Raw genomic sequence first — 16,778 nt, forward strand, 5'->3', positions numbered from 1 at the left:
CTTCCATCTTCAGGCTGCCTAGAAGTTGAGCTGGATTGCAGAGAGGACTGCATAATTGCTCTGAGCAGATTTCGTGTCCAGTGTTAAAAACATGAGATCCTGTAGTGATCAATGCATAGCTACAGCTGGTTGAAGGGGACCAAATCCATTGAAGAGGTGATTTGGTTCCATTTTACCAGCTTTAGCAAAGCATTGGAGTGCAGGAAGTTTATAATTCAATAACACATTTTAAAGCACATGAGCAGTGCACAAAGAACACGCGGCTTTCTTCTCTATTACACAATTTGTTTCTTGCCAATGCAAATTTTTAACTCTTTCCTGATTTGGAGATGGCAAAATTAAAAGTTGTATACAAGAAAGGCCTGTACAGGTTTGTTTTGTCCTTGAGTATTTTCTTGAGGATCTTCGGATGCCTCTTAAATCAAATCACAGTTACAGTTTTAACGTTTTCCTGTCTGGTGTAATCAAATTTTAGAATAGATTAGAAACTGTAGTCTTAAAATTTCTATCATGTAGAGCTCCCTTACTTCTTTATGTTAAACTTTACTGGGGAAGAATGTTTCAGTTTCCTTGTCACCCTCCTCCCCCCTTCCCCTCATTCATTTTCTGGCAGGTTCCCTTTTGCAGCTGCTTTTAGGCTGTAGTTGGTTAGCACAAATATAAATGTCAAGTGCTTTCAATTCCATTGCTATATCTCTGGTTAGCATTAACTTTTTAGGAATGATTATATAATATAGCAGGGTAGACTTAATTTTTTTTACCCTGATAGTATATGTAAAAACGTTTAATGCCAGAAAAATACAGCTTTTAAAGATTTATCTGAGGTTGCATCTGATTTCTTCTAAACTAAGGTCCTTAATACAATTGTACGAGCTTGCATAGCTTTTTTTTGTCATGCTGAATTCTTTCTGAGCTTTGACTGCAGTGGAAAGTAGGGGACAGCCTTAGTTCAAACCATTCCCTAGTAATGAGTATGTCAAGGATAGTCTACATCTGTTTGTTGCATAGTCTGATGATGGTGAGAAGATTTATGTAAATATATTCCCTACACCATGTATCCTAATAGAAACGTAGCAGGTGTGTCACTTGGACTTAAGCATCAAGATGGCTATAAAATGAGTTTCTATTTTTACCAGTTATAGAGGAACTGTTTTACAGATACAGCTGCTCAAGTGCGCTTTTGGATGGCAATACAGTTTCATGTACTGGCCATATCGGGACAAAAAACGGCTGTGGAAAAAAAGCCGTGTAGCATTTGATAATGTCAGCATCTGTTATCCCTGTCAGTCACACAGTTGAAATGTTTGAGTTACAACTGTGTCAGCAGATGCCCAAAGTTCAACGTGTGCTTGGTTAAAATTGAACAGCTGATCTAAGTGATGGATGTGACATTTTAGAGTGACTGGGTATGTATTCTTAGAGATATGCTAACATGAACTAGCAGGAAGCAATGTCAACATATAATTTTAACTTTTGTATCACTCTGAACTGTCATTTTGTGTCAGAATAGCATTGCAATGTTACACAAGGGAGAACACAGTATGATAAATTGTTACCAAAAACCTTTCAGATAAATTAAAGCTGTTAAAAGATCCGTCCCATTATATAGTGGAAGCTAAATCAATTGATGCTGAGCACAGGAACTCTTCAGGAAAAGCAAATGCTTAGCAATTAACCCCTCAGTGAAACTGTTAGTTACACCAGATTGCTTCTGTGAGCATGATCACGTTTAGTAGCTTTGCTTTATTCGGAAAAGCTACTGCAATTTGATTTGTTTCCCACTACCAACCAAGTTTTAATTTAGTTATTAAGATGCTGTAGCCTTCGTGTCAAAATATCTGCTGGTAAGAGAAAGAGCTTTGAAACAAATATTGAAACATTGCTTTCTTAAGCAGGTAAGATAATATTTCTTATATATATATTATAAGTAGTCTCAGGTGTTATAAATATCAGGCTATATATATTATTAGCTGTTTGAGAATTATGTGAGTATTTAAAAATAACTCCATCTAAAAATCATGCGTTGCCTTTGTTTATTTTTCTTGTTTGTTTTGGTTGGATTTTTTTTTTCCTGACAGACATTTTAGCAAGCTAAGGGCTACAGCTAGAATCTTTAATCTGGGCCAAATGTGCCTACTTATCATGGACATATCCTATTTAATAACTGCTTTTAGAAGGCTGCTGTCATGAATGAAATGGCTGGATTGATGAGTGGGGGTTCTTTCCTCATGTTTTCTCCCTGTTCCTGAATTTGATGTTGAGTAACTTTACTTAGGGATGGTATGCACCAGTGTATTTTAATTAATATCACTTTTAGAACTTGAAATTATTACAGAACTATTTCTTATGTAGTTCTTAAAATTTTTTGAATGCTACAATTTTTTTTTAATGGCCAATTTTCCTAAATATGGATTTAAATTAAATTTAGCTTATTTGAAAACAGTGTTTAAGCTAACTTACCTTTTAGGCTGTAGTTGTCATTTGTGTTTTCATTTAGGAATCTGTCAATGGATTTAATCCGCTGACTAGCAACTCTGGCCTAGAAATCTCTGTATTGTCACTTTCTGTGTGTAAACCTGACACTGCACTTTGTGTCGAAGAGCTCAGTGAGCATAATAAGTGCTGATTTGGAGAAAATTCTAACTTAAGTCTTATTAAATTGCAGACGTTATACTCAATTATTTTGGCTATAATTTTCTCTAGATCACACCTGTAATTCTTTAGCTGTTAATACTTGTCTAAGTTGCAACCTGTGGATTAAATGGTCTATGGTGGATGCCAAGTACTGCCATCTGAAGTACACAGAGCAGGCTGTGATTACTAAAACAGTGGCTTGTTTTTATGAGATGGATTTTGATAATCAGGCTTTTAAGTTTAATTTAAGATCTATGAAGTGAGGAGTGCTGGTAATGATGAATTTTGCAACTATGCTGCAGTCTTAATTGGTGCATTTCAAGGTTTCATTTCCAGCCTTGTTTTGAATTCTGTTTGTAACTAACATTCTGCTTATCGGCTGTTAGCAATTCTTCCTACCCACTTTTATAGTCACTTAATTTAATGTTTTGTCATTTGTTACTAACAAGTATGAGTTATTTTGGCAATACCAGCTGACCTTCAGCAAGCCAATTTGTCACATGAATGTCATTCAAACAAGAGGGAAACCTGTTTCTTCCAGCAGCTGTTTAGTTTCCTCTTACTGGTCGTTCCTTGCCTGCCAAAAATACATACTTCTTTACATTCCATAGCATTGTATGTTCATATGGGTACATAAAGAAGTATGTGCTCTGAGCAGGTACACACAGAGTTGCTTGACTGCCTGTCAGATGAACCTGAAAAGTATTTGCTGCTTTTTCTTTCTGTCTTTAGGTAGAATTGGCTGACCATTCTTTGGAAGGACAGCAGTTCTTATTAACTGATGGTAGAAAATAAACTTAGTATGCTAACTGAATTTTGCAAAGCAATTTACCTGCACAGTGTCTTAAAGCCGGGCATAATTCATTGTTTTGGGATGGCATTGATGTTAGAAGTGCTTTTCCATAGTTTTGCAGCTGCTTGCTCTTCTAAGTCCCAGTGTTTAAGTAGAGAGTTGAATCGCTGGTAGGTTTTGCCATGTCTTTTCTTAGAATTCGTAGTTGTAGTCCACTGTAAAAACTTCAACATCCTCACAGGTCTTCTAGCAGATTTTCAAGCTGGGGAATGGTTTGCATCTAGTGTCCTGAAGGGAAGCATAGACTGATCTGAAATAGCAGTTATAAACTTATTTTCTTACCCCAGATCCCACTTCTATGCTTTTTTGTATCCCATCCATTGTTCTGCAAACCCTTTTCAGGTTTATATTTATTCACACTGTATTTCAGAGGGGTTTAAAAACAAAACAAAAAGTAAATCAAAACAAATAAACAAAAAAAAAGCCCCCACAAAAAGCCCAACCCAAACACAAAAGCACATGTCACCAGTGATCCTGCTTATCGTAAAGATGATGACATTGAATTAAGAAAACAACCTCTAACTGCTGTGACAGGATTTGGATTGTTGGGCCGAAGGTCACATGTGAAAGCTAATACCTATTCAACGCTTCTGCAAGCAGCTTTTCTCGTTTTTTAAAACTAGCACTCACCTGCTTCAAAGTCTTGTCCACCCTTTACATATTTATGACAGCTAAAATAATTAACTAAAAAAAAAATTTAACCCAAACCAAACTAAAAAACGTCATAGAGGCAAAGCCCGGGTTTAACCCTGTTTCGTAAGATTTCGTGCGACTTGGTTTGGAACAGTGGTTAAATATTTGATGTGCAATATGGCTTTGACTTCTGAGGGACTGTCAGATATAGCTTATGGTTGCTTAAATATGTATTTCAGGAGTTCATTTGGGTTACAGTAAAGAGTAAGCTTTGTCTCTATAGCATTAGAAGGTAAATTTGAAATAAGCTTAACAATTAGTAACTGTAATAGTTGAAAGCTGAGAGCAGAGGAAGTAAGAATTTCTGCAGCTCATGACAAAAACCTAGTGCAGCTGATAGAGAGCAAATCAGAGTGTAGCAGTAGCTAGCACAGTAGTACAAGGAGAATCAGCAATGCAGCATTAGAATCACAGCAGTCACATTCTAGTTTTTAAGTAGGCTGTTTTCATGTACGTCTGATATAAAGTACCTTGAAATTTTTGCCTAGACCTATTTGAGAATGCAGAATTGCACTACCACACTGTTTATTAGGTTTTCTTTTTCAAGTTTGTACATTTTCAGTTGTGCATAGGAAGATAAGACTATATTTCACTGAAATGAGCAACCAGTTAATGGCATTGCAATTTATTAGTTTATCTTCTTTAAAAAGAATTCTGCCTACTAAGCAAGTTGGGATTTGGTTTTTTTTTTTGTTTGTTCTTTCTTTTTTTTTTTCTTTTGCTATGAAATTTGGACTAACAGTTGTTTTCTTGCAACCTGCTCTTTACACTACAAATGCTTGGTACTTTAGCACACTCAAAATTACACTGTTCCCAGAGTAGAGGGATTAATACAACAATTAAAAAAACAGTCTAGTAAATAAGATATACATGCAGAAAGTCATAGGCATCCTTTAAACGTGCAGAATAATGCAGGTCTCCTGATGTTCTGTTACCTGTAAGCTTAGTATCATGCAGCATTTGCAGTTGGAAGAGAGGTAATGACCTAGAGACACATCAGCAGCAGCCATCTCATCCTGAGTGCTCTCACTCTATTCGCTGAATCAGCTCTTCGTTACATGGGAGGGGGAGGCAAGGGGGGGGCGAATGTCGGTGCATACAGTACCTCACCACCTTAAATAGATAAAACTTAAAAGAAAAAAAAAAGGCATGAAGATGGGTGCCTAATTGGCACCTTCTTCCTTTCTTTTGAATGCTAAAATATGGATGATGTTGTATAGAAATTATACCTTATGTCTGCTGGACTGAGAATTAAGACTCCAAGGATAGATGCTAGGAAGCCAAGGGAAGGTGAACTTAGCCCACTGTCAGATGAAGATAATCACAGGCAAAAAGAAAAATAAAAACCCAACAAAAGACCAAAACCAAGCCCCATAAAGTTGGAGTTGCTTCCAAAAAAAAAATTAGAAAAAGGCACCAAAAAAAATAGCGATCGTCTCCCCCCTCCCCCGGCAAATATTGGTTTCTTCTAGTTCCTTAGATATTGCACTGCATCTTTTCTTGCTTGAGGTTATGTTTCCAGGCTTAACTGTAGGCAGGTCTGTGTTGAAGCTACTTTCCATCTTCAGAGGTCAAGTCTGCTCGCGAGGTCAGGGCTCCCGCACACACACTACAGAAGTCACCAACCGTATTTCCCACTTAGAGGGCACGAGCAAAACTGTTACGGCTTTATAGGCAGCTAAGCATTTGAAACATGCACTCCCAGGCAAACAGGCTCTCTTGTGCCTCTCTCTTCCCTGACCATATTTAGTCAACCATTGCAAAAAATAGTCTCTCAGCTGTCGATTGTCGATCCGGCAGCGAAGGGAGCCTCTATCCGGCTCTCTGCCTATTGATTGTGCAGCCTGCACTTCCACCGCCGCTTAGCCATTTGTCCCCAGGTTTTTTTAGCACTGCCAAATAAAGCTCTCTCTCGTGTTTCCAGTTAGATTTCCCAGGTTTTCACTGAGCTTGCGCTGCTACTAGTAAACCCTGATGAGGTTGTCACTATACTTAGAAACGTTTGGGGCGGGGGGGGGGTGGGGGGAGGAGTGGGAGAGGGGGGGAAAAAAAAGCAACCCTGCTAGTAACAAGGCAGGGACTTCACACAGATATAGAACAATAAATATCCTGTGCTGCCATCGCAGGTTGTGTAACCTGGTTTCTTGATCACTGAAAAATGCCGTGACTAACATGTCGATTAACCCAAGGTCTGACCTACCTCAGTCTAAGTTTTCAAGTGCAAATCATACAGTTATTTTATGTATACAAATATGTATGTATGTATATATATTATGTATACAGAAATGTATACAATATGTGCCCATTTGTAACCCTGTATTTCCATATTCAAATCAAGTTAGGAATTATTTCAAAAACTTTAATTAGTAAATTAATATAATTCCATACTATTATGTTTAATAATGCTGTAGTATTTTGTCTGTAATGCTTATCCATAGAATTGCACCTAAAGAAAATAAATGCACATGTAAATTAGGTGATACTGTTCTTTAAAGAAACGGAATTGTTTTAGGAAAAAAGATTAGGAAAAAATCAAGGGAACAGCTCATTGCATTAATCTTTCATGTTTACAGAATCAGCTCATGGCAAGCCTAATAACTGCACATTCAAAATATGAAGAAGGATTTTCATATTCATGGGGAGTATATGCAATGTTTTCTTTAAAAAGGAATAACTGGAATTTAGACATTTAAATACAACAGTCAGAAACCCAAATACTTCAAGACTTTCTCTGTATTTTGCAGACAAAATCTTTGCTTGGGAGCAAGAAGCATGAAAAAGGTGAAAATATCTCAATCTAAAATGAAACAAACTTACTAAATCAAAATGCTGTTCAATTAATATTGATTAAATTAGTAGTTACAAGTTCAGTATGGTAGGGTAGAGAGTGAATTGCAAAATCCTGAGCAGACCATTATCTTGGATTTATGCTTCCCTTTCTACTTCTTTTTGTGTTGATTTTATCCTGTGCTTGCTAACTGTTTACCCTGTAGCTTCTGTTGCTTTCTGGTAAAAGTCACATTTTTTTCTTTTCTCTTTGATTTCATAATTATTCATTCAAGACAAAGCTGTTGTGCAATACATTCTTGTGAATTCCATGTAAATGTATATACCTTATTGTTTCTTTGGTTACATGTATATTGAAATAGATTTTTCAAAAGCAAGAGATGCTTGAAAAATCTGACAAGCAAAAAGAAGGAAACAACCTACCTACTTAAACTTTTACTAACTAGGCCATTGATCAGATATGAAATATTAAACTCTAATTTGAAGGTACAGTGTGCTCAGTAGTACCAGTCTAAGGTATTAATTTCTTCCTGTTGCTTGTTCCTGAGGGATAGATACTTCCTTCTCCATTCTTCCAGTGGGTCTCTCTGTACTGCAGAGCAAGTATGGTGTGAATCAGATCAGGGAGCTGATTTGGCTTGAAGTTGTGTGCTGACGTGCACTTATGATCGTATGGTTGCCAAAAATAGCACTGTCCTGCTCCTGTGTTACCTCTTGCACTATGTTGGTACAAATGTTTCTTTGGCCTCACAGTGAACGGGCTTGGAGTACTGTTCCTTATGAGAAATAATCCAACAGAAAGGGATGTCCTTTCAGACCACTTTTTGTGGAAACTTTTTTTGAGCAGAGGTGGGAGTCAACAGGACAGGTTTTTCTTCTGTTGTGTTGTAAAATGCATGTTGGAGTACACAGTCTTAGAAAGAAAACTTTGCCATGGAAGCTGTCTTTAAATCTGAAATCTTCCTTCAAGTGCTTGAAGCTCTAACAGGAGACAGGTGAATGGGTTTAGCTGAGCCAGGGTTGGGAGTCTGGAGAGGAGTATGTGTGGTGGTGTGTGTGGAGAACACTTCAAGCCAGGATTACTGTAAGAGACATTATGAAACCATGTCACACTGAGACAGTGGAAATTGGAGTTGAGGGAGGAGAATGGCATGAAAGTAGAAAAACCTGTAATAGAAAGTGCAGTGAATCATTACAACCTCTGGTGATAGGATTGCTGATAAGTTTATGCTGATCTAACACTTTGCTTCTGGAAAGGGCGGTCTGCCCTCCCCGCAGCTCCGGCTTTGTCATTTCCTTACTCCTATTGCTTCTAGTGATCATGAAGTTGCAGGGTAGGTTGGATTATCTCATTGATCTGTCTGAAAGCAAACTTGCCAAATCAGGAGTCTGGCAGGTTGCTTCACTTGCTAGAAAATGATGTGTCTATAGAGCCGACATAATGCAGGAACTGAAGTGCAGAGAAAAAAGTGGGATTTTGTCTTTCAGTAGCAATTTAAGTTAAATGTGCTTATGCAGATTGTGAAGTAGCCTTTCTATTTTTTTCTGCTTAAGTTTCTAAAAAACCTTCGCAAACAAACCCTGAAAGGCCAAACAAACAAAGCCATCCTACCACTATCCCACAAACGTTCAACATTCTTCATTTATCTCATTCTGCAGTCAAATTGCAGTTGGTGGCAGACAGTCTTCTCTAGTTTTTGTTCATGTAGTTTTTTAACAGGGTGCAAGGATGCTTTTGCAGTTAAGATTGCTAAATCTGGAATTGTTTTTATACAATGAGGTGCTGGCTTAATCTCATTTAAAAGTACTTTTATCTTGTAGGTTTTCCAAATAAATCTGTTACTGTTTGTTGCATTCTCAGATAGTACTGATGAGCATCTGTAAAAATTCCATGAGCAAAGTACTGCATAAAACCCTACATTTTATACGTGGGTTGGTAATGAATAATATATCATATACTAACTTTGCATCATAAGAATAATTTTATTTTTTCTATGTCTAATGTTGGTAACTGGTGTTGAAACAAGTACTCTGTGTGGCTGAAAGTGAAGTAGTGTTTTGTTCAGATCTGTAACATATCTTATGTTGCAATTCATGCTCCTGAATTTCCATGGCAAGGGTTGGAATAAGATGATCTGTAAGGTCTCTTCCAACCCAAGTGATTCTACGATCCTATGTATGTTAGGCTGTGGTTCCAGACTCTCTAAAAACCTGAATTTAAAAAGAAAAAAAAAAGAGAAAGTGTTAGTCATGTGGCAAGGTCAAATAAATATGCATGCAACAGCAGCATTTGCTGTTATTGTTCTGGATCTCAAATTACAGTAATTTCACGATTATAAGCCGCACTGAGCATAAGCTACACTTCCGGGTGCCAGCAACTTTTCGTTCTTTGTCCATATATAAGCTGCACCTGATTATAAGCCACACGTTACAATACAGAGTGTGATAAAAGGTATCTATTCTATCACCATGTGTCGAGGTTGGGGGCAGTGATCCTTATCTCAACAGCAGATATTCTGCTAATGGGCCATCCATTGAAACCAGGCAGGGCATTGTTCTTTATCTTTTCACACCCCATCCTTCCTCCAGAGAGTAATTTTCTGCTAATGGCCATTGAGTCCCACTGTGTGACTGATAAAATTACTGCATCCCATTGGAAGTTGCTCCAGCAAGGGGGAAGAGCCCAACATTTCTTACCAAGATAAAAACAGAGGTTTTGGGACACTAAGGGAGCCCCTTTCTCCACTGGACTCCAGAGGAAAACCGGATTTCTCCACATCACCACTGGACCTCCGGAGGGAAACTGCACCTTCTACAGGAGCACTGCTTCAACTGAATCACATCTGTCACTGCAGGATGACTGCAACCACCATTTAATGGGACTGCTACCAACACCCTGCCTGATGGGGTGTCAGGTTGTACTCTGACTTTGTCAGGGTTTGGAGTTTGTTTCTTTGTAGTACTGTGTTTCTATTTTAATTTCTCTAGAAAAGAACTGCTGTTCCTAATTCCCATATTTTTGCCTGAAAGCCCCTTGATTTCAAAATTGTAATAATTTGGAGGGAGGGGGTTTACATTCTCCATTTCAAAGAGAAGTCCCTGCCTTTCTCAGCAGACACCTGTCCTCCAAACTAAAACAGCAACTTTTTGTTCTTTGTCCATATATAAACTGCACCTGATTTATTATAAGCCGCACTTTGGGTTCAGACCAAAATTTTAGTCAAAATGGTGCAGCTTATAATCGTGAAATTGTAGCACCATATTAGTGGATGTTGCTTTGACCAAATCACTTTTAACTATTAAGAGTCTGGGCTGTCATTTTATGGGGATGAATTACATTGGACAGTATGAGTCAGTGTACCCACAACTGCAACTGGGAAAGCAGCAGGTACTTCCATCTCAGCCCCCTATACACAGGTGAGCTTTCTCATTCCTTTTTGATTGAGCATGTTTTACCTCCTAGAAAAGAAGCAATAGTTTACTTATCCTTATTAAGGCTATACAGATAACTCCCTAAGAAATTCTCACTGACATTTTTCTCTTGTTGTTCCATTAGAAATTTTCGGAATTTTCAAATGGTCATGCAGCTAAAAAAATGCTCAAAATCTTTATGAGCTTCCCACAAAGCTGAAAATCCTGCAGACCAATAAATACCAAAGCTTGCCTGTTAAAAGTTTTTTTATTGGTGATGTTTTAGTATAATGAACAAATAGTATAGTGATGGCATAAGTTCAGTGTTTCAATAGAGTTTTAAACTTTTCATAATAATCTTTCGACTCCTCAGCCATGCAGTCTGTTACAGTTGAATACACTGAAGATGGTAGTTTGAAAATTTTTCTTTGGCTGTTTTCATGATCAGAGTTACCAATAGATTTGCTGATTTCTTGATCTTTTCAATAAAACTACAGTGAAAGCAATCTGTGGTTTGTTTAATATATACAAGATAAAAGCAAGTTTTCACATCTATGTTGTCATCTTAAAAACAGAGGGCTACAACCCAGCTTCTTCTGTAATACTGCATGGGGAAGAGTGAATCAAGAATTCCTGTGTAATTGGCAACATTAATTCTCTAATGTTACTTTTTATGATGCATGTCTGTTCCAGTGAGTGCTGCTCTGAATGGTAACCACTTAGCTGTCAAAATTTTGGCAGTAGCTCTAGAAAATCCTGTAAAAATTGAAAGAAACTACCTCTCATCTAATGAGGAGGAGGATGCAGCCACTGAGCTGAATTTACTTACCATTGTAGCATATTAATATGACTTTTAAGGTGTCATTCCATGAAACAGTCCTTCTGTCCTGCTGTCCCATAAAATAGCATGGCCTGGAAGAGAGGTATAGTCTTTTTCTGAATAAAAAAGAAACAACTGAATGGTAGTTCCTATTCCTGTGATGATTTACTGTGAACAGTAAGATAAAAATCTATTCCAAACAGAAGCCATTTATTTGTTTTGGTGGTCCTTCTGTTTTTCCAGTAAGACCAATGCATCTTAAAAGCATCAAAAAATGTAGCAGGCATCTCATTTCTCTGAAAGCGGGATACCTCCAAATGTTTTTCAGTCAAACTTCAGATAAAAATTTTTCTGGTACAAGACAGCAAACTAAAGATTTGAAAGAGGATCTGGTAAGGATGAGTGCTTTTTCTTCACAATATACAAAATACTGAGTTAGTTAGTTTCTTATTTTTGTTTAAGATGAGGTGTATTAAAGACATGTCAGTAGTATTTCTAAAGTACATTTACATATTGAGGCATCTAAGGAAATGTGTCAATGTACTTTCAATTTTATTTCTCTGTAGAGCTGGTAATTTTTTTATTTCCTTACTGAAGAAAAGGATATAACATATTGAGTTGGTTAAGACAGTTTCTTATTTAATGACGAGCTATTTTGGAGACAAAACTGGCTGTAATTCAAGTGTTAATGCCCTTCCATAATATTCCTCAAGTTGTAGTTGCAGTTGTAAGAAAAATTTCTTGGTTGTTGCAATTTTTTTTTTTGGGGTTATTGTTGTGCCACTTTTTCCTGGTTGCTTACAGTCATATTGCCTCTGCCAGTCATAGGGAATTTTCAGAATTTTTTTATTATGTTTTTTAGACTATCCACAGTAGATACCCTAGAGCTTTATGGGGTCTTTAGAAGCACTGAGCCTGGCAGGTGAAGATAAAGAGCTTACATGACATGATGCCCTGTGGGAAGCCACTGTAGAAGTCTTGTGCTGTATGCTTTGTATCAGCCCAGCATGCTGAAGAGGTGGTGTGCCCAGATACCAAGCAAACCATGGTGCCCCAGACCTGCTCCCTCCCTAAAGCAGCTAAACACAGTCCTGATGGTGCCAAGATTTTAAAATGGCATCATTGCATTACAAAGTAGACTGTTTCTCAGTGCAACTGATACTGGTTTATTTTGCCACATTTCGTAAGGCTTTGGTAACTTGAATTTTACTAAATTAGCCTTAATTTTGAAAAAGCCTACATAAGTTAATCTCTCAAAGAATTAATGTTGCTGTTGTTTGTTTTTTTTCTGAAGTATTCTAATCTTCCTAGCATGTGAGAGAGCTGTAGAAGGCGTAATGAATAGAAGCTGAGCAATGGCTCACAATGAGCAATGTACAATCTGTTAAGTGTTGTTGTCTTATATTGCTGAGTTATAAGTGATTTGACAGTGAGGAAGTAAGAATCTTTCTGCCAGGAAAACAAAAACTCCTAAGAGGCTGAGAATGGCTTCTGTCCACTCTGAGGAGGACAAACATGCAGAACAGCCTGGCTATGGATGTTCCACCAGCACTGGTTTCCTGTGGGTTTGTATGATCCCATGGCCTGAAAATGCAGTTGGTTAGCTGCAATTCTTTTAGACACTCTGATTCTGGGGGCAAAAAAGTGTTACTTAATACACCATTCTGGCAGCTGCAGCATAAGTGTGAAACCAGGGGTTTTTATGTTGTGTGCTCAGTAGTAGCAGGAGAACATGGAGATGTTTATTAAGCAGGGTCACTTACAGAAGCATCTGAGCAGTGTGTAGGAAGGAGTGCATTTCCTTACTGGTACAGTAGTCTGTCTCACAGACTTCTCTGCTTTTAAGGAGGGCTTGTCGAGGTGAACTGTGCCCAGACACAGCTTTTAGCTTTTTTCTAGGAAACTCATTGGCTTGTTCTGAAAAAGAGCTGAGGAGTGAATAGCACTTCACCTCAGTGTGGATGTTCAAGGCAACAGATGATTGGAATGAACTGGGAACTCAGTTATCACTTGATAGGGCAGTCATTCATACCCTTTGAAGGTATTTAGAAATAAAAACTGAGAGGTTCAGTTTATGAGGCTATTTCTGAGGATTATTAAGATCCCACATTTTTGATACCAGAACTCTAATGAAGAGCTGTTTAATTCAGATACATTATCTACCTTGCAAGGCACTGTTTGACTGAGTGATTCCACTTGCATTAGCAAGTATTACTTGGATTTTAAAAGTTTGATTTCTGTGCAAAAGCTCTGTTTTCTCCTGTAGATAGCATGTTCCTTCAACAGAAGGGAAACATCAGATGACAGAAGAGGTTTCTTGGCACAGGATTGTGGCAGTTTCTGGTTTTGTGTTTGTTTTGAAGGAACTGTCATAAGGGAGCTGCATATGCTGTTTATGAAGATAAGACAATACATAGTTTAAGTTTGGTAACTTATGTATTCCAAAAGCTAAGTGAAGATATGTAAGCTTAAGAAAACTGTATTTCTCAGAGAATACAAGATTGAGCAATTTGTTTATCTAGCATTTATACGCTGTGTTGTTAATACCTTAGCCTTCAGTCTTTGGACTTCATGGTTTTTAGTCTGCTTTGATACTTGCAGTACTCAAGTTGTTTTTCCCCACCCTACCCCCTGACTGCCAGACACTGCCATAGTATGTTATACTCAACCATTATATGTTAAGAAAATATCCTACTAGTACTTCACAGTTTCAGCATTTATTTTGTCTGTGCTTAAGATATCTTGCTCCATTTTCTTTTTCAGAAACTTAGTTTTAACTGTTACATCAATTTATAAAGTGGTGATTTTAAAGAAATCTAGTATAGTGGAACTTGGTCATTGAATACTTAAGTAAAGGACACTTTCCTTAAAGACTTTGAGGGAGAAAATTATTTTATCTATATTTTTATCTACATCTACAGAATTTGTTTGAAAAATCCTTTAATGCAATTTTTAATGTTAGATAGCATTCTTCTGAAAAACAAACCTGATTCTCACACTGTTCCAGGCATTGTATGGTTTGTTTGTGTGCTTTAACTAAAGGAAGTGAACATGAAATTAATTCTGCTTTGGAACAGTTGATACAGCTTTTCACCTACTTTCTCTGTTTGAAAAAAGATTAAAATTATTTTAGCCACTATTACATAGTTCTGAGAACTAATGTTGTTCTTCTCTTGTCATTCAGCTTACATTGTAGGGGTGTTTATGCCATCTCTGCGTATTTTTTTCAGTGCAATGCGTGTGTTGTTGTCCAAGTTACCACGACCGTGGATTGTTGATGAGAAAAAAGATGATGGTTACACTGCCTTACATCTGGCAGCTCTCAATAATCATGTGGAAGTGGCTGAACTTTTGGTGCATCAGGTAGGACTCTTTTTCTCAGGAGGATTTAAATGTCATGCTTTGGTTAACCATCTGATATGAAAATAGTTGGCTGCTTTACGCCTGCAGTCGCAATGCAGAAGCAGTGGAGCAGGGAAGGACGTGTTGAGCTCTAAAGGTCAGACTTGCCTTTGAGAGTGTTACAATGGCCTAATGGTGCAGAGGGATTGAAAAATTTGATACCTAGTTTCATTCAACAGATTAACATCTGTACAGTGAATAATTGAAGTATTTAATCACTTCTGTTCTCAAATCCTCTAACTAGGAATTGTATTCAGGGTCATAGTCAGTGTCCTAATGGACTGCTTTACTTGTAGATGAATTCTGGGATGATAATGCTCTAATGTTTTGAATATCTTGCAGGGCAATGCTAACCTGGATATCCAGAATGTTAACCAGCAAACTGCTCTTCATCTTGCTGTTGAACGACAGCATACACAAATTGTTAGGGTAAGTATCTTATTTGCAGTAAGCCATATGGTTAATGGCATTTGACTAAAGCTGATGGCAGCTGTTAAAATATGAATACTTCATGGACATTAAAAAAATTATTTGACAGCATATAGTCACTGCATGTTTCTTTGATGGATTTTGTTTCATTCAGAAGCCTTCCAACTTGCAGAGAAGGTCAGTCAGCAATATGAATGCCACTTGAGGCATGCTAAATTTTTGGACATGTACATTATGGTTTCCTCTGTGTTGTTGCCAATTCTAGCATCTCTTCTTATTTAGTAAGAAAGAATGTGTTGGGCTGTTACTTGTCTGAATCTCGTGGTGCTGTAAGGGGACCTTCAAATATCATTTCTGATGCCTTTTGCTGTATGAGTAATTATTCTCGCTCATAGCCTTTTCAAATTGTAACACGAAACGTCTTTTGATGACCTTAACTACTTTTCGATCTCTGAGTGTTTAACATTCCCTGCCCTTAGCTTGGGAGACCTATAAGCAGTTAACAGTAGTACCTTATTGGTGAAAGGAATGCTATCCTGGATTTTTGCTTTCATGGTTGCAAAAGTTAATACTTCAACTTAACAAAGCTTTGTTACTAGCACAGGAAGTGTGTCTGGCATAGCTTGCTGTTTCTGGCTTGTGTGCACTGTCATACAGGACCTGTGTGACTGAGTGTTTGCCTTGCTACTGTGAACTTTTGAGGCTCAGAGAGAGCACTCACGGCTCTCAGAGTGGACACATCAACCTGGCTCTGGCCTTTGGCTTAATTTCTTTGTCTTTGTAGAGTCATCTTGTATGAAAAAACTGTCTCTTATTCAGGCCTGTCACAGAATTGTCCCCTGTCTGCAGACCTGCACTCTATTAAGCGCTATTTTGCCATAAGGTTTCTCCCTTTCTGAGGATTGATGCGTGTGATCCTGTTACAGTGAAACATGTGATATGGCCCTATATCTGGAACTGCTTGCTACCAGAAGAATGATTTCCTAGAGTCAGTGCCACTTGCATCCTGCAAGCTATTTGGCAGCTGTGTTTGGTGAACTCTTGGTGCCCTTCTGGATTTACACAGTACCTGGGAATACAATATTAATGTAGCAGATGAGCAGGAAGGTAGGCATGTCGAAGAGCTGGAGTGTGTATTTGACTGACATGCTTCTACCTGAGAACGTTTAAGTGAATGACCCTGTAGAGTATCCATTTTTCAGAGCTGGATTAACTTTAAGAAGTCCTAAAATAGCTCATGCAGCCATGCAAAGAACATGTTGGCTCCATATTTCAGAATTAATTCCTATTGGATGCCTTCCAGGGCTGGGTCTGTACCCTCAGACATTTGTGGAATAGTGGTCAAAGGTAGCAGGGTTCTTTTAAAAGTCCTACTACCATGACAAAGGACAGTGGTTTGCCTTTTTTTTAATTATTTTTTTAAAACTTCAGCAAAGACTCTGAAGTTCTGTGGTAGTCAAGGGTTCCAGGAGAAACTCTTAGCAATAAAGAGCTAGTGGCAGACACAAGATATGAATATGAGAAAGGAAATTTGGCCTGAGTAAATCCATTTAGAGAGCATAAGAAGTTGAGACTAGACCATGTCAACTATTAGCTGGTTTTCTTGGTTTCACTTATGGAAGAAAAGGTTGGGGAAATACTAAGCTGCAAATAATTGCAGGCAGATACTTCCTTGAAAATTAGGCTTTGAATTCCTTTTAATATTTGAATTCCTTTCAACCTGTTCTGAAGTCTGAGGTTCTCTGGTTC

The 16,778-nt window shown here is 37.8% G+C and overlaps 1 protein-coding gene across 2 annotated transcripts in view; it reads left to right on the top strand.

The window, feature by feature from the left end:
• Positions 1 to 16,778, top strand: part of MIB1 (MIB E3 ubiquitin protein ligase 1) — a 73,002-nt gene that overhangs the window by 37,668 nt on the left and 18,556 nt on the right. For both annotated transcript variants that reach the window (XM_033064195.1, XM_033064205.2), the window contains exons 13-14: positions 14,429 to 14,561; positions 14,943 to 15,029. In XM_033064195.1, coding sequence (XP_032920086.1) covers positions 14,429 to 14,561; positions 14,943 to 15,029 — 220 coding nt within the window. The remainder of the gene's footprint in view (positions 1 to 14,428; positions 14,562 to 14,942; positions 15,030 to 16,778) is intronic.

This window comes from Catharus ustulatus, chromosome 1, assembly GCF_009819885.2.
Source record: "Catharus ustulatus isolate bCatUst1 chromosome 1, bCatUst1.pri.v2, whole genome shotgun sequence".
In the NCBI taxonomy this organism is placed as follows: Eukaryota; Metazoa; Chordata; class Aves; order Passeriformes; family Turdidae; genus Catharus; species Catharus ustulatus.